This window comes from Agelaius phoeniceus, chromosome 11 (assembly GCF_051311805.1).
Source record: "Agelaius phoeniceus isolate bAgePho1 chromosome 11, bAgePho1.hap1, whole genome shotgun sequence".
Lineage (NCBI taxonomy): Eukaryota > Metazoa > Chordata > Aves > Passeriformes > Icteridae > Agelaius > Agelaius phoeniceus.
The window spans coordinates 9822259-9845831 of record NC_135275.1 but is presented as its reverse complement, the minus strand read 5'-3'; the positions used below and the strand labels follow the sequence as shown (position 1 = coordinate 9845831).

The following is a 23573-nucleotide window of genomic DNA, read 5'->3' as shown; positions in this document are numbered from 1 at the left end:
GCCACCCCAGCCCCTGGCTGAAGGTGACACAGGTGTCACAGTGAGCCACGGGCTCGGCAGCCACCCCAGCCCCGTGGCTGAAGGTGACACAGGTGTCACAGTGAGCCACAGGCTCGGCAGCCACCCCAGCCCCGTGGCTGAAGGTGACACAGGTGTCACAGTGAGCCAAGGGCTTGGCAGCCACCCCAGCCCCGTGGCTGAAGGTGACACAGGTGTCACAGTGAGCCAAGGGCTCAGCAGCCACCCCAGCCCCGTGGCTGCAGGCTCAGGGTGCCGCACCACCCACAGCAGCAGCTGCTGTCACCTTGGTACATCCTCACCTGTAAAAGGCCAGCTTGCAGAGGTTTGGTGAAGTGAGGTTTAGAGGCTCTCTCCTCTCACCAATGTGCTTGTATCAGCTGCACATGCAACAAATTCTTAGGTACATGGCAGTTCTAGGGAAGAGTTTTCCACTTCAGAACCTCTTCTCTGCACAGCAAACCCCCCAGTAGTTCTGTGAACCATAACAAGGCAGTTCACAGCTTAGGAAACACCCCCAAGCACAGAGGTGGTGAAAGATCAAGAGGCCAAATTTCAGTTACCAATGATTATAAATAATTTGAATTTCTTTTATTTAATAGATCATCTCCTAGCAGAAGATGATACCCTCTTCATTATCTTTCTCCAAATTCTTTTCTCTGGCAAACAGCTAAGCCAAGGAAACTAAAGGATGATTGTAGAACCACTTCAAAACCTGCAGCAGCCAATACTCTTGTCCTCTTGCTGGGTATATGGGAATGGCAGTTGACCTCTATGCTGGGGGGGTTTCCATTATATTAAAGTGACAAAACCAGGGGAATGGCTTCATTTTAAACAAAGGTGAGCACAGAGACATTCCCATATAAAGGAAGCAATTCTTTGCACCTGTGAATATATTGTGACAGGGCAACTTGCTGCAGTAATACAAATGGTAACTTATTTTACATTCCCAAATGCATTAGGCATGACTAAAGAAATTCCATTTATAAACTTGAACATAATATTTAATAACACAGAATGACTTGCACCCATACCCACGAGGTAAGAAAACCCTGGACTGAGACTCAAATATAAGCAGCATTTAGAAGGTCATTTCCTTATAACCTCACATCCCTAATAGAAAAAAAAAGAATCTCCCAAACCCCAAATATTGCAAGGTAAGTCTTTAAGGTCTGCTCTCACTGATTCATAGTTTGGCCATTACTCAAATATGCAATGTATAATGCTGATGAGTTAAACATCACATCACCCATTTTGATTTATTTCTTTCAATTCTCTGGGAATTTTATTTATGTTTATAACTACAAGGTCAGTGGTGCCAATAGCTTCAATCCAGGGATAGATAATTGAGTGCTTAGACCATTACACAGAATTACAGTTTATTGATTAGAATACTTGGAATAATATGGAATAACTAAGGACAAAACTAATAATGTTACTAAGAAAAATGCCCAGAAGGGATCAGGTTTAGTCCAACCAAGTAATACAGTTTCAGCACTGCTGAAGAGAATACCAGCAGTCTAAAAGGTGAACTCTTACAGTTATTATTTTCTTTAAGTTGGTGCTCTTCTACAGTCAATAAAAATATTAATATTATTTTATTTCTCCCTTCTATCATTTTTATGTACTGAAACAATATTATCTATGCTGTTCTCAAGGCACAGAAGATCAAATCCACCACAGTGTTTCTGTGAACCATAACAAGGCAGTTCACATCTTACAAAACACACTCACAAGCACAGAGCTAGTAAAAGATCAGGAGGTCAAATTTCAGTTAACAATAATTATAAATTATTTTATTTTTTTTTAAGTTGAACATCTCCTAGCAGAAGATGTTAACCTCTTTATTGTCATTCTCCAAAGCAAGAAAACCACTTTCGTTATTTGCTTTCTAAATTTCCAGAGTGTCTGAGCACAAAGAGCACAGGCTGGTGCTGTACCACATATCACTAATTCAAAACATTTAATCCTGTCTTCCACACGTCGGCCAAAGCAATACAAATGCCAAGAAATTCCTCTTTGATAGCAGAATTGTATACACTGTACATTATATAAGCCTTCTGTCCCCTTCCACTTGAACGTACACTATCAAATCATCCTGGCCATTACTTTCTATTGAGCAGATGGTATTATGAGTTTTTTGATAAAGAACAACAATCTCCCAGGAAGGGCTGCAAAGGGGTCGCTGAGACCGAGATTAACAATTGATTAGCTTTAATGGACCGTGACAGTCATAAACAACAGAGCCCCACACAAAGATTGGATTGTCCTGTTAATGCTGCTGACACAAATGGCTTTTAACTGGCTTCCTGAAAGTGTTAATATCGCCAGAGCCCGCAAATGAAGGACTTTGTCAAAGAGAGAACTGTCCTGCAGTGAAGAAGCATTTACTGCAGCCCTTAAAAGATATTCCATAAAGTGTGTTTCTGATTTATTCAGACAATGGTTCCTATTTCTCCAAGGCTTAAAGTTCAACAAAATGAAACGCAGCACACCTCTGCAAGGCTGGAGTATAATAGAACTCTAAAACATTTGAATAGAGAACTCAGCGCTCCTCGAATATACAGCAATAATGTGAATGATCATTTTCAGTGGGCTCATTTTATCCTTACTCCAGCCTGGGCTGACAGATCTCAGCATCACAGCCTTCTAAACTCAATTTTTTAATGCTTGGTTCTGATAAGGTGACTCTATTTTTTCTTCCTTTCAGCACAGAAATCAGTAATTTGCATCATATTTTCATTAAAATGATGTGGTTTGTGATTACTGGAAATAACCATGGTAAAATCTGAAAACAAAACTTAAAAGATCAGTTTATTTCTTAGATACGTGTATGGGAAAATGTCTGTGGAAAAAGTCTGTTTCCTTTAATTCTTTAAGGCCAAAATTTGAATAGACTTGTGGCAAATATTCACAGAAGGTTTTAAAATTAAAACTAGGGAGAGGCAAAGACAAAACTCCACCTAAGATGTCATTCAAGAAACCATGGATCTAGGAATTCAATTAAAGGTAAGGAGGTATTTACTCGCCTAAGCATTAAGACTTTCTGTTAAACTTGTAATGTCAGGTTAAATGACTCTGTTTCTAAAATCAACTCCTTTTTGTTTTTAATTATGTGTCTTATTCAGGAAAGGGCTTTTGTTTTAACCATTTTTGGCTGTGAGCTGCCATGGTGCTGCTCCCTCCCGTGTTATTCCTAAAGGGAGCACACAGCAGCGGTGCAGCTCTAAGGGCTCCTAGGAAAGAGAAAATCCAGCGCCTGCTCCAGATCCCAGCACAAACCACTGGCACAAACCAAGGTCAAGCTACTCCCATCCCTGTGGGTCCCACCCATCTCAAACTGGGCTCTCTGCAGAGCAGCTCCTCACCAGCGCGCTGCAGCGACACAACACGGGGCTCATTGCTGGGTTTAGAAACGTGATCCCCACAGATATGCAAGGAATTCAAATGAAATCTCTGAAAGAGTAAAGCCACCTGCTTGGTGTCCCAACACACCAGCACTAAGTACATAACCTGTCAAAATACTGAGCCAGCCTTCATTAATTCTATTTTCTGTAATCAGCATCCTTCTATTACTCACATCCTTGGCTTTCTACAGCAGCTCTTCAAGCAAGCTATTGTATAAACCATTAGTTATACTCTGATGGTAAACATTCAAGCAAGTAATTATTTCCTACCTGTAAGTCAGCATCAAATTCATGTTTCAGGTAGGCATCCTCTGCAGCTTCAACAAGACGCTGGAAAAAAAAAAAAGTGTATTTTTTAAACAACGGGAAACAACTTTACAACTCAGTATAAAAACAGATTGTTTAAGCTTTTTGTGCAATTCATCTGCTCTCATACTTCACTGAATAGAAATAAATTATTCAGGTTTTTAAAAAGAAAAGAGCAAGTTTTTTAAACCCTCAGTACCCACTAATGGTGGTAAAAAACTCTAAAAACAGCTCACCTATTAATAAATACAGAAATAAAAAAGTCTTTTTTCACCAGGGCTCAGCTTTCTGTATCTCCCAGTCTGAAATTATTTTTGAGAGAACAAAAACAAACTTGATTTCACATGGACTTTATTTTGCACGTAGGAGCCCTTTTCAAATCTTCCATAACAGTAAATAGGAGGAATTCCCCAATAATGCACTTGATTTCAAGAAACTGACAAAAAAGTGAATTTCTAAATTAGACATCAACTATAAATGATACGAAAAAGACTAGGTTTGTTTACTGAGCAGACTGAAATACTACCTTAGTGTGGTACATTATCACAAGATTTTTCTGCAATTACAGAAGTAACATTTACTCAATGGCAGTAATTCAGTAGGATTTTTGCCCTCTTAACAATATCCAGAACTCCTTGTAGTTGTTATTTTTCCTCACCATTGTCATCTGACAGGAAAAAAACATGCTTGCACCAAAACACAGCTACTTGAACCATTTAATTCATAAAGAGGTTTGCTGCAGAGATTCTTTTGACATTATACTCTTTCTAAGGTTTTACTCAGCATTCTTTATACTTCAGAGTATTTTAACCATAGAAAAAACTCCTTCTAGTTTTCATTTAATCTACCTGAACATTCATATATGTACAAGCCAAAATCAAACAAAGAATACTCTCTGTCTTTTATTTTCTTTGCTCTATCAGACACTGGTACACATGGATGTTTTCACATATTTTACATCACAAAGCCAGGTCCAGACTCTCATTAACAATACGCAGAGCGGGCAGCCATGCACACATTTTTTTCTCCCTTTTCATAACAGTTTGCACATTTATCAAGTCTTTGGATATAAATCAAAATGAAATCAGAATTCATATTGATTGCTATACAGTTTGAGCTATAATGGAAACTGAACCAAGAAAAATATTTCTGGTTGCCAATGCAGAACAAATGGTTGAGCAGAACGCTGACAGTTTGAGCAGAGCCCCGGTGGCTGCAGGGAGGGTTTGTGCTCCTCGGGTCTGCGGAGCAGCAGCGAGGCCCAGCCTTGCTCTGCTGCTCCATCCCATCTCCCCCTGCTCCATCCCATCCCCAGCTGCTCCATCCCATCTCCCCCTGCTCCATCCCACCCCCAGCTGCTCCATCCCATCTCCCCCTGCTCCATCCCATCCCCAGCTGCACCATCCCCATCCCATCTCCCCCCTGCCCCATCCCATCTCCCCCTGCTCCATCCCATATCCCCTCTGTTCCATCCCATCTCCCCCTGCTCCATCCCACCCCAGCTGCTCCATCCCATCTCCCCCTGCCCCATCCCATCCCCAGCTGCTCCATCCCATCTCCCCCTGCTCCATCCCACCCCAGCTGCACCATCCCCATCCCATCTCCCCCCTGCCCCACCCCATCTCCCGCTGCCCCACCCCATATCCCCTCTGTTCCATCCCATCTCCCCCCTGCCCCACCCCATCTCCCGCTGCCCCATCCCATATCCCCTCTGTTCCATCCCATCTCCCCCCTGCCCCATCCTATTCCCAGCTGCTCCACCCCATCCTCAGCTGCTCCATCCCATCTCCCACTCACCCACAGCCAGCACCAGCCCCAAAAATCCTGGGGCTTCTGCTGGGCTCCTTCCCTGCACACCCCGTGGGGAGGCTCCCCAGAGTTTTCTTTGGTGCAGAATCACAATCTCAAACATACAGTTAAAAGCTGGAAATACTCCTGATGCCTCAGCTGATACAGAGAAGCAAAGGTCACCTTCCCAGAGCCCTGTGCTGGGAGTAGCTCCCTAACACTTGGCTGGTTCCAGCTTTATACATCCTGTCCCATGAAAAGCCAGCTGGTCACAGCAAACCCATTTGACCCAAACTGGAACTGAACTGGGTCCAGTTCCATTGGTCCATTTCACTGGGCAAATCAAACCAGAACTGGACTGGCAAAATGTCTGAGCTCACCTTCACACATAGAGGGGTGAAAGAACCCAAAAATAACAATGCATCCCAGCCTGATGCAGGAGGGAGAGCTGAGGGAAAACATTTAAAATGGAACCGTGAACTTCTGTGTTGCTGTTCCCACTACTCCTACACTATCTGAATAGTACCAAGAACAGACCTTGCAATGTGAAACATTAATGAACCCTCATTTGAGCCACAAATCTTTGTCTTTAGAATATAAAAAGGGAAATAACACAAATTTTCCCCTCTGAGGGGGAAGCCTTATAGCATCTGAAATAAATCCGTACACATTTGAACATTCTCAGAAGCCCATCTTTAATCAGCATGCTAGTGACCTGCTGAAAGGATTCTACAAATACAGCCCTCATTTTTCAAACATGAAAAAGGCCTTTTATGTAAAAATAACTACTCTAATTCAATGCATTACCTTTATTTTCCTTTATTATAAAGGCATAGGTGTATTACTACTCTGTGCTCAGCTGATACAAAAGTTCATGACGGATGAGCTTGAGTGTAAAAAAGTGAAAGGATCAAAAAAATTCTTCATACAGAGAAGAATACATGGAAAAGGAAACAATGTTTTTCTTTTTTGTGCTGAAATACTTACTTAATCATCAAAAGAAAAATTATTATAGTATTTCATGAGATACCAGTGATATTAGATATCAGTACCTAGCGGGCTAGAAAAATAATTCATGGCTTCTTATATAGTTTGTATTGATCCCAATGTGTTTCAATTACATTTTTGCCTCAGTGAAATAAATTTAAACTAGGATTTATCCCCAATATAAGAAATAACTAGAGAAGCATAAGATGGGCAATAGTAGAAACATCTGGTAACAAGAGCAGCTCAGAAATGAAAAGTACTGCATTTTATTTTATTGAATTATTCATTAAGATTTCAGTTGTTACTTTTTTTTTTAATGTACATTTCAGCAACATTCTCTACAAGAAACTCAATGACAAAGAACTAAAGTGTCTACTGACAGGAATTTTTCCTTGAAGCTGTAGAAGCAAATATGTAAGCACAATTTGTGCTTTGCCCTCACAAAACTAAATTAAAAAATTAAACTTTTGGTACATGAAATGAAAAAAATACGAGCATGTGCTGCACTTGCTATGTGTCAGTCCTTAATCACAGTTTGCTTTAAGTATCTCAACACCATTATGAAGGAAAGCCAATAATAAGTCCAACTCCACAAAATGACATATTAGAGGATATGCACAAATTATATTGGAATGAAGAAATTGAATGCAAATGTTTCATGGGGTTTTGTTGTTTTGTTGTGTTTTGGTGGGGGAAGAATGGGTTGGATTTTTTTTTTTAAGAGGTCCCCAAAGGGATAAAGCACAATAGAAGAAATTCCTTAACACTCTGCAGGCAAAAGCATAAAAACCACATGTAATACTGCAACTTTTTATATGGAGGCAAAAGATGTCTTTTAAAATATTTTAATGACTGAGCAGTTATCTACAAATGAGTCTCAACATTAGCATGATTAACAATTTTAGCTTAATAGTTTATAATGACATTCCTAATAGAAATGCCAATATATTTTCATTTGAGTAACCATGCTCTCAAACCCTTGCTGGAGGAAGTAAATGCTTCCCAAGCTGTGGTTACCCTGCAGGGAATTGTGTTATCTGCATGCACTTAGATGGAATGAATTATGAACACAGAGTGAGAACTGCTACACTAACACCATCCAAGGGTGTTCTTAGAAGAATTTAGCCCTAAATGTGGAAGAGTGTCTGTGTGCACATCAACAGGCAGGTCAAGGCCAGCACACAATCTTTAGATAAAGCAATTATAATGTTCTAAGGCACAGCTCAATTGAGGCTCTCCCAGTTAAGGAACTTATCCTTAGAATTTGCCCAACACACATGAACATGAGAAAGATGAAATGCCTGACCCAGAATATCACAATGCCACACGGATAAAAACAGGGCATGAAGCAGGAGATAAACAAATAACAATCACAAAAACACCTCAAAATGGTCACCAAAACATAAGCTCAATGTTTTGTGTATTCAGTGGTACTGATGTTATAAATAACATAGAAAAAGTTGAGAGGTGAAAAATAAATGTTTGTTACCTCACAGTAATTTTTTAAATAAATCACTGAGTTATCTCTCAAGTTACCTAACAAGGTAATTTTCTTGACAAATGATATTATAATCTTAGTGAACTGATATTTCCAGATAAATTCTTTCAAGTTAGGTTGCTATAGATAGAGCAAAGAAAAAGGTGAAACAGAATGGATGAGGCACAAGAAGAATCGAACAAAAAGTAAGGGGGAAAAGGAACAGAAATGAAGAGGAGAGGTGGAAATAAAAGCTGCAAATAACAATTTCAAGAAAAAAATCAGACAAACATCCAGAAAGTAGGGTAGTTATTTTAGCTTCTGAGATCTTTTTTCATGTACTTTTTAAGGGTTTCAGTTTACTTCTCAATGATCTTCCTGTATTAGAATCCCATTTTAAAGTTAGATTAAATAAATTCATAAGCATAACCAAATTTGAAACAGTTTCTGAACTTCTGAACTGTGGAGGGTTACTAATCTTTATCCATGAATGCTGGCAGAAGTTATGCCCTTCTCTCTTTTCAGCTATGAAATCTTAAAAAAAAAATGTATTTCATTCTTTCCTTTCTGTTTTTCTAAGATGAACCAACTGCAACACATGAAACCAGAAATGCTTCTCAAAATTGTTGTTCTCAAAACTAAACTGCTATAAACCACAAAAAAGCATAGAAAATAGTTCAAAATAAATTTAACTAGTATCAGCTAGGTACTGGTATCATCTACGTCCATAACATAAATAGTTTCTATTCAATAATAACAATTTAATAACATTTCTTTTAAAAAATGCACTGGCATATCACAGTCTTTAAAGAAGTGTAGACAAACCTGTAGGCTGCTCTTATATTCTAGCATCAAACGCATTCAACCAACAGCAAAAAATAGCCCTGAACCCTAACAAACTTTCTCATTATTTCCCATGGCATCAGATCTGTTTGAGGTTTCTAAAACACATGAATATAACTTCAATGTTGATTTGAGATGTGTTTTAAAAGAAAAAAAATAATAACAATCATTTGTGTAACTTTAACAGGTCTGTCTCTCTGATTCTTACATATGAAATTCTAAGCAAGATTTCTATCTTAATTAAATATAATGAACTCTGTTAAGAAAAACAGCAGATAAGAAAGGAAAACCTATGCCTGTTTTTAAAACCTTATTTCATTCATATCTTGTAGCAAGGTTTCTGGTACATTACAACCAAAAACCAGGAGCATTCTGTGTGCTGAAGCACCAGTTTTCTGTGTGCAGAAAATACTTACAACTACCAGTAGTTACCCTTCTTCAGGTGAAATATTCAGTGCAATTTTAATAGCCTTACTATTGATTTGCATGTCTAATTTCCAATCAAAATTTACAATAATTGAGCAGTGGATATGCCAAAAATATTTCCTAAAGTGCTGCCAGATAGCTATTTAAACATAGTTCAGCAGTTGAAAGTATTCCTGGGAGAGAAATGAGATTGGGTTTCCATCATCAGAGCAATTTTCCTCCCTGGCTTCCCGTGAGAAACCCACACTGTGCATGTGGGATCAGCAACAGATCATGGACTTTAAGGACATTACCCAGGTATCTTCCTGTGACTTCCCCAGTTTGGGGTTCATTTCAGATGTGAAAAAGGGGTTTTCCTCTCCAGCAAATCTGCAAGGTGCAGGTGCTTTGAAAACTTCTGAAAAGGTGAGGCTGTTTTGAGAGGGAACAAGATTTATTAGCATTAAGTGAGCTTAGGTAATATTCTGGCATGGTGCTAATGCTGCTGCAGGTCCTCCTTAGTTCCCTCAGAGTTCTGGGGTTTGCTCCTTTCACAGCTCAGTTAGCAGACAAGGTAAAGAAGTCAGGGGAGATTTTGATGTTGTTCCTCAGCCTCACTTTTATTTCCCATGCCCAAACCCAGGATCATATCAGACAGCAGTGAATGCCCCAGGGTGCAAACAGGCTTCCCAATCTCAATGTTTTATCACAAAGAGCTTTGCACCTGCCTGCCATAACACACAGAGGAGCAGCAGACTCTGATGCTGCCCTTGGAGGGAAATTTGCTGCTCTCAGGAGCACTCCAGGCTCTCAGCAGGGCAAGGACAGCAGCCTGGCAGTGTGGCTGATTCACTCCTTGAGGTGGGGACACACAAACACACAGGAGGTTTCCTCTGTCCAGAAAGCCTGGCAGTGTATTTTATACCACAGATTGTTCTCTTCAGCTGTGTGGTATTTTCTAGGGAATTTTAGCAGTAAAATTGCTGTTGCTGTCACTCAGATGCACCAAAAACTATTTAGTGCCTGTTACCTTGCTATTCAAATTTTCCTAGTGCTTGTGGCTTAAGATAGATATCAGTCTTGCAGCTAATGCCATACAAAAAATGCCTGCTCTGTGACTACTATCAAATTCCACTGCAACCCAGCCAGACAATGCTCAGCCACACTAAGAGCAGCAAATCACAATCAAAGCAGAAATTATAAATAAAGGATAAAAATAAATTAAAAGCTTAGCATATGCAATTATCCCAAATAACTTCAATTATCCACTTATATTCATTCAAAACTGGCAGATATTCAGGTTGATTGTTGTTAGAGTGCTAGCTGGTTTTCTGAAACAACAAGAGTTCAGCTTGGCACAGTGCTGGACAAAACAGAAATCAAACTGCAAGTGGAATAAAGTACGTGAAATTCACACATTGCATAACAGTGGCTAAGACAATCCTGGAGTAATTGGATGCATTTCTACTTAACTAGGCTGACACTATATTTAATTATGGCATCTGGAGTTTGCCAGGGCATTAAAGGAAGACTCCATATGAAGAAGATAACACATTTATCTTGTACCAAGTTCTTCTGTGCTCAAAGGCTGCACAAACCCAATATATGAGATATAAAATATGCAGATTATCAAATCTGCTCCTGCCATGTTATTATGTCTAGCACAGAGCAGAATGAGGTGCTAAATAGGGTTTTACTCCATACTTTTAATTCCGTATGTCCCAGACATCAAGGAATCAGTTCAGCTGCAGACACAACTTAGAGCTGTTCCAGGGACATGCAAAATGTGATTTTTTGCCTGGCTGGGGTACAGCAACAGCCAGCTCCTTCAGCCACCTCTCCTGCCTCAGGGCCAAGAGGAAGATTCTTCAGAATTTTGCACCAACCACACATCCACCCAAGGTTGTGTAATTCTCTGGCAATACCTTTATTCATCCTTTTCACTTCACTTGCAACATGGGAATACAATTTGCAAAGTTTGACTTTCAATGAGTAATTCACAACCAGTGCATTTTTCTCTTCCACATATATTTAAAAATGTAATGAAAATGTTACTTTGTAAAACACCTTCCAAAAGTAAGGCCTGTGTGTGAGTCCATAGACTCACCTGTTTACACACACCTTTCAATAGTGTCAACACTAACCTGTGAGTGTCATCATGATCCTTTTTCCCTTCTCCTGTATTGAAACCACTAGATTAAAACATCTGATTTGTTAATCTTTTTCACACCTTTAGGGTGCTACAGGTCATACTCTTTACCTGACTGTCACAATTGCTCTATGCTTGGATAATGGCAGACTGTCTTTTCTGAATTTGGGGACAGTGAGGACTTTCATGGCTGAGCAAAAACAGCTCCCCCTCAGCTCTGACAGCTCTCAGCACCACTTCTGGATGCTTGGCAGGTCTTGCTTGAGAAAGATTTGAGATAACTGTTTTCATGCTAATTCTTTTTATGCAAAATTCTCCTTTGGTAGACTTTATCTCACCTAACCTCATCTATTTCAAAGTTCATCATCTCTCCACTGAAGTTTCCTAAACATCCTTTATATGTAGTGACAGAAAACTCCAAAGGTGCTGCATGTTCCATTCTAAAAGAGCTCATAAGATACAGAAAGACATTTGGAACATTTTCCTTCACTCTTTTCTTCACTAAATGTTTAACTTTATATGATTGAAACTAAGGGAGATGAATCCCACACCATATGTGCAACACAAATGAGCTAAAGGGAAATGGAAATATTCCCATGTTCACTCAACAGGGGAAGGACACTTGAAGCAACACTTTGTCCTGCCAGCAGTCCTGGGATGAGTCAAGGTGTTTCTGTTCTGTTCACATTTAGAAGCACCAAGTGGATTCAATTGTCTTTGCTTTGTTCCCTCACTCAGCTTTTCCCTCACCTCTGCACTAAGGCTCAGTCCCCCAAGTTAATTCAAATTCAACTTGCAATTTGTGGTCTGCTTCAACCAAGCCAGTCATGATATACTGTCCTCCTTTCAGTTTCCAACCAGATTACTGTCACACAACAGCAGAAAAAAACCCTTAAGATTTATTACTCCAAACAAAGGTCAGTTCCAGAGTTTGCAGGGACTGACTTCCATTGTCTAGCCCAGCACTCCATCACAAGGCACAGAGCCTTGTCTTCACTTTCAAACCAAGCAATGCAATGTCCATTGGACTGGTTTTTAATTCTCACAGGGTCAGGATGTCAGTTGCCAATACATTAACTGAAAAGGAAAATTTTAAAAAACTGAAAGAAACATGAAACACCAAGTTTGCAACTAAAAATTTCCCAGCTTCTTCTTGCAAGTACAATTCTCTAAGAGAGATATTGAGGCAAATAGAACATTATTGTGAAGACGTGAGGAAAGCAACTGGTATCCATTTCTGAATGCATCAGAAGTGGATTTTGCAAGCATTCACCAAGACTTAGAAATCCAGTGTTACATCTCCAATTAAACAGGCACAGATTCAATAATAGAATGTACCAAATTCTGCCTTCAAACACAGCCATGGCTTAGTCCTGTTCCTTCCCTTACTGAGCACAGACCTAGACCTGCTCCTATCTCTTGGCTACTCCTCTCCATATCCTGAGCTCATTAATGCCACATTAGGTGACCCAAACTCCACTGTTAAAGCTTTTCATACTATTCTCTACTTCTTCTGCAGCACCTACCAACTATTCTTTCTTCTTCTGCTTAACAGCTTTGGTGTGCACACTGTCAAACATGTTCATGACCAAGCTTTTCTAGGTCCCTGGCAATTCCTCACTCTGCTGACTTCCATTTCCAGTATTCCCTATTCCCTTTGCACTCTCATTATGCACACCTAGAATATCTTGCATTAGCACAGTCTAATTCTTTCACCTTTTTCTCTTTAGACCATCTCATTCTTCATCAGTTTCTGCTCTCCTCGTGGCAGTACCTTCCTCAGCCTCTCCTAAACCCACCAACAGACCCCCCTGGCTGCTGACCCTCCCAATTTCCAGTGCCCCAAGGTGAGCACAGAGAGATGAGAGCTCTCTCCTGGCTCCAGAAGGCTCATGGGCACACTGACAGTGCCTCAGCAGAGAAAGGCACTCTTTCCCCTGCCTGCTGCAGCCTAAGCAATGAGAAAGTAACAATCCAGCTGGGGGGGAAAGTCTTGTTCAGAAAATTCACAGTGCAAAGAACTTTCAGAGATTTCACTTGCAGACAGTCTTGCTGTGATACATTTCTAATGGCCATATGCCTACATGTGTGGAGTTTCCAAATGCTAAAAACTTGATCCAGCTGGAACAGAATTTCAAAGAAAACCTTGTGTCAAGGCCCCAGCCCTGCCAATTTCAAGAGCTGGTTCCCAAGCACAGAAGTGCTACAGAGTTTTAATGAAAAGAACATCAGTATTATGTTTAAAAGAGTAAACCAATGCATTTCCCCCAGTTTCTCTCTTGTAAAAAGATGACGTTCAAAGATAAAATTCCAAGCTTCTTTGGTCTCCTGAACCATACTTTATAGTTCTGGAGACTTCATTGCTGAGAATGCTGGAAATAATTACAAAATCAACTTTTAGACTAAGTGATAATTTAGTCTTTTCATAGTTTAGTATATTCTGGCTGGTCTGGTACAAAAAAGGAATAAAGACTATGTTGAAACTCTCTGGTTTTGGACCTTTTGGAGAAGCTCTCTGGTGCAGACATTTGTCCAGACTGACTGGACATCAGTTCATGAATCTGAAGGATTTTGCTGGTACCTGTGGATTAATGCTCAAATCCCAGAGAGTATGGGGGTATTGCTTTGCCAAAGTCACAATTAAATACAAGTCTGTATTCAGGTATAGACACCATCCCATCTATTAATTTATGTGTTTTTTAAATGCCTTTTTTTTGTTATAATAGTATTTTTAGTTCTATCTTAAGAACAACATTAAACTGTCCTTGTAATTAACAGAAAATTGCAAATTCCCAAACCCAAAAGAAAGGCTGCACTGCATAATCAAAACCTTATCTGCTTTGCTTTGAAAAGGGAACAAGTTCAAATCCAGTGGGTGTTTTGCTCCCTATTTAGAAGAGTCTTGTACTTGTATTCTCCTAGTGACTAAAAGATAGCTATACTTTCACCTCTTAATTAGTTTTTATCAACTGAAACATTCACCATTTAATTATCGTATGCAGATTTATTTGGAAAATGAAGTAAAATATGCAACACAGCACAAAATTTCCATTAAGCTTGACACACCTCTAGATTTTGGTATAACCTAGGGAACTCTTTTCATAGAATACTCCCATTTTTCTGACTAATTTTTTTTCTCTTACCTCTCAAAGTGCTTCTAAAATGCACCTGGGGAACACTAAGAGTCTTCACAGAGCTAACCAACACCTGCAGGTTCAAAAAGTAACAACTAAGACCACAACCAAGCCAACAAAAACTATCAACTTAAGTCTGCAGAGGCAGTGAGTAAATTGTAACAATAGTTCTCAATTTATCTTGGATTATAAGGGAACTGTGAATCACCCACAAGGGTGGGCAGGCCCTGGCACAGGTGCCCAGAGCAGCTGTGGCTGCCCCTGGATCCCTGGAAGTGTCCAAGGCCAGGTTGGACACTGGGGCTTGGAGCAGCCTGGGACAGTGGAAGGTGTCCCTGCCCATGACAGGGCAGAACAAGATGACCTTTCATGTCCCTTCCAACCCAAAGCATTCTATGTTTCTACTGAAAAGAAGAGGAAATTAAATGTATTTTCTATGACCAAACCATTATAATTAATGTTGTCACTACACCAGGACACAAAGATGAGTCAAACATGCTCAGTAATTAGGCTTTCATCATAGGCCCTTGAAGAAATAAGGAGCAAATTGAAATGAAGAACACTTCAGTGCAACACTTAAATGGTTCAGAATGAGTTGTCACCAACTGGATTTTTTCTGTTTCTGATATGTCACACAATCCTTATAAATTATATAAGACCTCAATAATGTAAGTACCAATAGACATAAAATTTTTTAAAAGACAGAAATTACTTCTTTCATCTGAAAACATCTCAGTGGTCTGCTGTAACTATTGGCAGAAAATCTGAGATAACCATTGACTGAAAAACCTTGGGAGAAGGATTCAGAAAATTAGACAGAGATATTGCATATGTAATGAACACAAGGTGCAGCTCAGCTCACATTCCTTCCATGCCCTTCACTTGGTGAAAAGAAATTTGCCTGCCCCACTTTTGAATTCAGAGTGTAACCCTGGTAAATTCTAAAATGGCTTAACTTTTCTTACTTTTAACTCCGTAATTTAATAGATGTTGACATGTTAGTAACTTTCACAAGCTTCTTGGACTACTCAGCTCTTTCCTCAGCTTAGGAGAGGAAGCCCTTGCCTTACTACAGGTCTGACAGAGCCCTGCCAAAAAGCCCATCTTCTACCCACAGCCTGAGCAGCATTCACTATAAAAAATAAACAAAAGCACAACAACAAAATCAAAAGAAATACAATTTTAAAGACAAAATATATAGCCAAATTTTGCACATATTTAGCAAGGCTATCATTTATCATCTGTTCCCTTTTTTAGGCTATTTTATAAGAAATCAATTTGTGCTTTGCTTGCATCTAACTGAATCACTTGTAAGGAAAAATCAACAACTTGAACGTGGATTTGAATGGAAGTGGATTGTTTCTATTAATTTCATCAGGTTGATTGATGAGCACAGCACTGATCTAAAGCATCAGACCCTAACAGCATCTCCCAAAGCTGAAGCACTGCAGGCACTACCCAAATCTGAGACCCATGTAGATCTTGCTCATTAGCAGTCTACTTGTGAAGTGCTCTTTCCCCATCACTGCTCCCCTCCAAGCTTCGTTATTTAACATTCCACTGTCAAAATAAAATATAACTATAGCTATGTCACCCTTCAACTTTCAAATATAGGAGGTTTTACCCTCTATGTCTGCTTAAAAAGTAATTTTTATTATCTGTTGTAGCTAGGAATAAATTATGTTTGCCATATAATATTTCCTAGAGAGCACAGGATTTTGGGGACAAAGACTGCCACCTTTTGGCAATAGTCTGTAACAAAAACCCCCCGTTTCTCATGTAAATTATCTTCTTCTAGGGAACATCTTTATTGTATTATTTTAGCATCTTATATCCAGCAAAGTGAAGAAGAAAACACTGAGTTTAACTGAAGCCAACCTGAAAGAATTCCAATTTTTAGGATTGTTGCATAGCAACATGGGTTTTTTTATCTCGGAATCAGAGAAATCAGACCTAGGGGTTTTTTTCTGGAGGACACATTAAGTGGAGAGCCCTGGCTCTCCACACAAAATTGACTATTACATAGGAAAATCCTTTTTTTAAACATCTTTTTTTTTTTTAATGCAATGTTTTTTTCCCCATGCAGTACTGATTTAACCTTTGAGTATGTCTGCTCTATTCATTAGGTCAGAAGGTCTTAAAAAGAAATTATTAAATAATTAGAATGTATCAGAATATAAATAATCTACTGCCAACCTTAAATGGTATTTTCTACTTTTTTAATGCTTGGAAACAAGGATTTTTCATGATGTTTTGAGTGCTGGGGCTTTTCTAGTAGCTGAAATAAAAAGGGGTAAAACCAGATTCTGTCATACAGCACAAGGGGTAGAATTCCAGGGATTCAACAGAAAAATTTTTATATTAGGCAATGTACCTGGTGCAAAAAACCATCAGGGATGGTGGAATCACCAACCAGCAGTGTGCCACAAGCACCATTTGACAGAGCAAGGCAAAGGAATTACTGAGATAAATAAATTAACAGAAAGTATGAAATGTTTGGATTCCATTTGAGCAATGCAAAAGTGCACAAGTAGAATTCTTCTAAAATATGGACAAACTCTTGGGGAATAATTCAAGAACGGTTTGGGGCTTTAGAAGAGTCCTTTAGAGGTTCCAGAGAATACTCAGAGCAAATGAAACATGCCATGAGTATGAACTACACTGAGAGATCCAAAAGTGATCAGGAATAGAGGACAAAGGAAGGGCCAAAACAGAACAGAGGGCCTGAGAACAGCTTGTAAATCAGCAGCATGGGGAAAATAATTATCCAAGTTTTTATTTTCACCAGAAAAGTAAAAGCCAGAACTCACAGAGAACAGCTGAGAAGATGAACGAAGATAGCACTGACAGAGCCAGAGTAATTTGCAACTTCAATACGTGAAGAAATCAAAGTTGAAGAATGAATGCAGAAATGCAGATATATTTTTGTTAAAACAATTACAGAAAGATCAAAAGAGTATTTTACTGAGCTTCTCAATGCTGAAATTCACAAAAGCAATCGGCCTTTTTCCAGACAGCTGAGCCATTTGTAGAAGAATGAAATTGTGAAGAGCTTCAAGAGGCAATCAGAACACTGAGGAGAAACAAAAGCACCAGGTGTGAGTAATCTTGGCACTGAATTGTCAAGAACAAGAGAGGGAAAGGAAGTCAAACACTTTTTAGGGGCATTTGGTTAGTTTGAGTTTGGGCAAAATTTTCAAACATTAAGATACATATGCTGTATTAAAGAAATTTATAAAACAATCTGATTTCACAAAATGACTAGTCTTACATTGAAGAATAGAATTTTGAAGCTTTAGCTGTTTTCAAAATCAGTTACATTTCCAGCATGTTAAAAACATATCTTTCTTCTACAAATGTTGGAGGGTTTTTTTTTTTGTTGGCACAGTTTTGTGGGGGATTTTTTGTGTGTTCTGGTTTGTGGGGTTTTTTGGTTTTTTTTTTTGTTTTGGTTGCTGGTACTTTCTAATGGTATTAAATACACGATCTATTAAAACCAGGAACTTGAACAGCACTCTACTCCTGATTTTAAGAACCTAAATATCATCAAAATTAAAAGCTCGCACCCTTTAAAGTCTGTATTGAAAACAAGCAACTAACCCCTTGCCATAAGGAATTCCATTGATTTAACTGAATTTCAGCAGTATAATTCTGCTTTTACTAGAGGGAGCCATGAAAGCAGACGAAGGGTAGCAGAGCACAGCAGAGTGTACTACCTGTCTGGCACCAGGGCCATCCTGCACAGATGGAGGAGGGACCTGGTGCAGGCTCCCAGCCTTGCACACCACACAGTTCACAGCTCTTTGGAGCAGGATAACAGGATAACTGCTCAAAAACGATTTTGCTGCTGTCAGCAGGACTTCCATATGGGGACTGCCACGTTCCCACTGCACACATTCCATGGCTGGTGAAGAATGTGCCATTTCCAGTCTTTCCAAAATCACGTCCTGGCGGTCAGGCTTAATGCCTGCAATCCCCTCAGCCTTGATGGCTTTCAACTGACTGAGGAAGTAAAGAAAAACATTTTTTTTTAGAACTCTTAGGTATAAAGGCTGGGATTAGGGTTGTAAAGCAGTATCATCTTGGCAGCCTCAACTCTGAATTCCTTTGGTGTTGAATTTTGGGAGACATTTTTTGGGTGGAGGGAGGGGGAGAATATTGTTGTGTTGGGATTTTGAGGAGTTGTTTTGCATATGCTGCTTACTCTGTTCAAGTTAAGTCTTTTTCCAATAGGTGTTTGACCTGTTTGCCAAACGACATTCAAATAAAAATGTGTAAGATGTTTCCCATGAATCTCTAAGAAGTATGAATGATGGCTAAGTCATACACTAATAAAACTTGCAAGGTCAATTTTATTGCACAAATGTGTAACAGACCATGCAAATGGCAATTAAATCTTCAATTTTTGAAAGTTGGGATATTGCTTTCTTCTTCAGACATTCAGTAGGGATTTCCAAAAGCAGGCATTGAACCCCAGGGATCTCCACTGCTACATCTAGAAAAATATTTCAGTTCCTCATTAAGAGAAACAGCAAAAAAACCAAAGAATAAGCCCTTTTAGAGTAGTTAAACAGTACAGTAGCTGCAAGTACCACAATGGAGCACTCCCATGGATAAATATGGATATTGATTAATTCAGATCCTGATCTGTTACAAAAGTTGCACTGACCACCATCACTCTGAACTCTCCTCCCAGGCAAGGTAAATGGAAGAATAACACAATATCTTAATTTTACTTTTTTATATATAAGTTGTATATATGAACTTTTAACATCTGCAAAGAAACAGTCAAAGAAACAGGGAAATCTGCAAGTCCAGCCCTACCCTGTTTACTCCAGCCCACACAGAGAGGGTGACCTCCAAAGGAAGAAAGTTATTGTCCCACACTATTTCACCAGACAGCTACTTTGTCTTCAAATCTACTTCAGAATCAATTGAAAAACCCATCTTAAATATAGATTGTGAAGAAAGCTAGGTTAGAAGCTAATAGAAAGTCCCAATATTATTATTTCTGACCTGCTTACAGCAGTTTCACAGATAACACCTTCATTTATGCAGACTACACTGGCTTGGGCGCGTTTCCCAAATCATTTCCATTGTGATACAAGTTTGTGCTGTTCTTAAAACAATTTTATCTCCATTTTAAAGGACTGCAGAAAAGGTAAAGAAAAATTTACCATTCTGAGTGAGCCAACACAGTCACAATATTGTTTTGTTTATGAGTCCCTTCTCTATTTTGGTTTATGTCTTTCCTGATGCCATGGAAGTATCAAAGGATATGCTAATGATAAGCCTTAGTGGCAGTGCCAGATAACACTTTAAAGGTGAAATGCATAATTCTCTAATAACCTTGGTAGGATGGTCATCCTCCCTGAAACACAGTGCAAAGCCACTCTTTTTGCATCACATTGCTCAGCCTCAGAAATGAAGAAATAAATCTCAGATTTGGGATTGTTTTTTGATTTTTTTTTTCTTTTGGGTTTAATACATCTAGAGCTAAATTTCATTTGGAAGTATCATTTCTTTGAAATGGATAGTAGTTTGTTTCAGGTTCAAGAGTTAAAAGGATAAAAAAGGAGATTTTAGCTCTTTAAGACAGCTGATTGCTGCAGGTATTCTGGTAATACTGCACAAAAACAGCTGTTCAGCCACCTCACATTACAGTACTAAATTCTTGAGTTCTCTGTGGCAACTGCTATATTCAAATATTGTTTATGTATAAAGATCAAAGCTTGAAAAATTATGTGGTTTGCTCTGCTGAGATGTCTAACTATTGACATCCCCAAAGTAACTTGGAGTCATGTAGTTCTCAGCTCATTTAACAGATTTTACAGATTTCTTCCACATCAATTAATATTGTCTAAAACATTAGAAATGATGAAATTCTGTCATGCTAAAGACAAATCAAATATTAGAAGCATTTCCAAATAACCTTCATCTAGCAATTATCACATTTACATTATGAAACACCACAGACTGCACATCACCTCCCATTTTGCAATCAGAAATCCTACTTTATTCAGTGTACTTGGTCTTTGCACATGATTGTAAGGCAGCAGTTTTAAAAAGCTTTATCCTAAAAACTGAAATGCAGAGGAACCTTGCATTTTCAAGCATATATCAATATTATTTTTGAGCAAGTCTAAGAATGAGAATTTTACATCTACTAATTTGTCTTAAAACAAATCAAAGCTACAAGAGATGTTAATTGGTAGCAAGCTGGCTGGCTTTGCTGTACAGGCAGGCTTGAATTGAACATCTCAAACCTGACACCACACAGGATTGCCAGCAGTGCACCAATCTCCAGCTTGTCACAAATAAAACCTTTTCCCTGTCCCAAAAGATGATAAATATGCACTGTTTATTTTTAATTTTAATAACGTTACCTGAGAAGGCGTTGATTTTTAACTATTCCTCTTCAGTCTTTCCTGTGCTTTTTTATCCTATATATTAGCATTGCATACAGTGGGGAGAGCAAAAAAGAAGGAATGTGCTTTGTATTTGGAGAGGCCAAAGGGAAAACGTGAGGTTATTTGCTGTGCATTCCTGTTAGAATTCATTCTACTCCTGTGAAAGGTAAACCTATCTCCCATGGGCTTTTACTGGGGAATGTTCCAATTACTGCTTGCTCCCCTGCACCACAAAAATGAAGCCATGGATGATGCTCCTCACAGTGGAATCACACATTCACTCACACCCATTTGTGTGTGAGTAAAGCTCTTTGAAACCTGGTTTTGCCAGGGTCCCCAACTACAGAATTCAGGCAGGGATCTCAGGAATGGCAGAACCAGCAGAACCCATAATTTACCATTCCAAGAGTTTAGAGAGGAAGTACAAAGTGGTCAGGATGAGCTACAACACATCTCATTCAAGAAGCTCAAATTCAACCTTTGGCAAATCAGGATTTAGAAGTTTGGGACCAGCAGAGAAAACACCACCAAGACCCCCCCTTGCTCTGGGATCAAGAGAATTAGTCCCTTCCCATTATTCATATTGCAAGATTAAAACTTCACCCTAGAAAGCCAAACTTGATACCACTTTCTCAGAAATTATTGCAAATCTCCAGTTTTCACAAGTTCAAAACCTACACAGGGTGACAGGGAAGGAATTTTCCTGATGTGTAGCAGAGAGTTCTGCATCACCAGGGCTGGGCACTCCTGGCACAAGGGAATCAGCTCGTGATGCCTGAGCACAGACAGGTAAATGTTTTTGGAGAATTCAGTGGTGTTGGGGTTGCTTTGTTCATTTTGGTTCCCTAAGAACTTAATAAGCAAATAAATACTCTTAGATTTAGGAGTGCTTTCTAAGAGATACCAGGACAGAATCATCATCTGCACAGATGCTTGAACAGCAGTGAGAGAAGCCAGTTCCATCAGAGGGATGGAAATCATTCCAATTTCAATTTCACATCAAGTGCTAACAGAGGATTTCAGAGCAGGCATCTGACCCAGCCAGCGCTGCTCTGGTTCCAGAGTGATTTGGCTTCCACACAGGCTCCTTTTCACAGTCACTCATCACAAATCTCTTCTTCAGAAACAGATTTGGAAACTTCAAAGCCAATTAATTCTGTCCTTCAGTCCGAGAGAAAAACCACAAAGCTTGCTGTGTCTGCAGCCTGACCACGGAGAGAGGAAAACAAACCCAACCAAGCTGCTCCTTCAGGTGGCAGAGAAAGTGCACTGGGGAGCAGGGAGGTTTAGAAATGCTGTACCTTGCTTATTAACATGCAGGAAGATAAATATCCCAGGTACATCTGTGTATCTGCATCCATGGAATTATCAGGGAGCAGGCAGGGAGTGAGTGCTGGCATCTGCAGATCCTTCCTGGGGATAAGAGGGCTAAAGCAGCCAGAGAGCTGCAGAAAAGGGGGAGTCCTCTGCTCACAAGCCTCCCTCCACAGAAGGCTGCAGGGGAAAGGGGCACAGCTGTGGGGGGAATGCTAATTCTGGGCTGGTTTATTGTCTGCTGGAAGTAATGAAATGAGCCATAGTGGCATTTCATCCTTGAGGTTTAAGGTTTATTTTCAAATCCAAGGAAAATTAATCTTAGGGATATGGTGAACTCAGATTGACAGATTTCACACAGCTTACCCCAAAATTAATAAATGCCTTGGTGGTGTTCCTTTCCTTCTTTTTTAATTAAGTGACATCCAGATAGAGTAGACAGAAGTATTAAAATTAAAGAATACACCAAATCTTATTGCTAGTTTTGCTGTTCCACAATTCCAGTGAGAATTTTACCATTTCCAGAAGCTCTCTATATGTCTGACTAGTTTTTGTCTTGTTCTGAGGCAAATTTGATGCCAATTCCAGAAGATAGGGAAAGTGCCATACAGAATTAATTTCAGCTGCAATTCCTATTTCGAAGTCTCCCTTTGAAGGTAGCACATGAGCAGATTTGATATTCTCAGAACATATGCATTCACTGCATATCTACTTTGCCTGACAGTTTAAGTGAGACATTTAAATATTCTCTCTGGATTGCAGTGTTCCACATTTCACCTACATCCCACAAAATCCATTGCTCTCAACCTTTTCCTCCTGTATCACACAGTACCTATCACGATATATTCTGAATTGTAAGGAACATCCACGGAGCAGAAATACCAGCTATTCCCCATGGCAAAATTCAGATTAATTGCTAGAATGAGAAAGAGATAAAAAACACAGCTTGGAGGCCACTGTGCAACAATGTCTCTTGCCAAAGGCAAGTTTCTGAGGAAGAAAAACTGGTCCTTTATGAACCCTCAAAACTGTCAGTATACAAGGCACATACGTCAAAACTAAAGAAAACTAAATGGCCCTCAGGTTTAGAAATAGAGCTTGATTTCAAATAGAAACAAAAAGCACAAAGCTGTTTTTCAAAAATTAGCTAGATTAAAAACTTAGCAGGATTTTGTGTGTGTGTGTGCAAGGAGAGAAGGCCAAGTCTGGTACATGTGACAGAGACCTCTCAATACATGAGAACCAAAGACCTGGGTAACTGCACTCATAAACTCTTATTTGGGTAGATGGAGTCTAGATTTGAGCTGACCTTAAAAAACACCCTCCCTGCAACAG

General features: G+C 39.4%; 1 protein-coding gene across 1 annotated transcript in view; it reads right to left on the bottom strand.

Annotated features, from left to right (window-relative positions):
* The window catches only part of CACNA2D3 (calcium voltage-gated channel auxiliary subunit alpha2delta 3), a 385949-nt gene that overhangs the window by 262479 nt on the left and 99897 nt on the right, over nucleotides 1-23573 (bottom strand). Inside the window, exon 4 of the mRNA XM_054640357.2 lies at nucleotides 3696-3755. Coding sequence (XP_054496332.2) covers nucleotides 3696-3755 — 60 coding nt within the window. The remainder of the gene's footprint in view (nucleotides 1-3695; nucleotides 3756-23573) is intronic.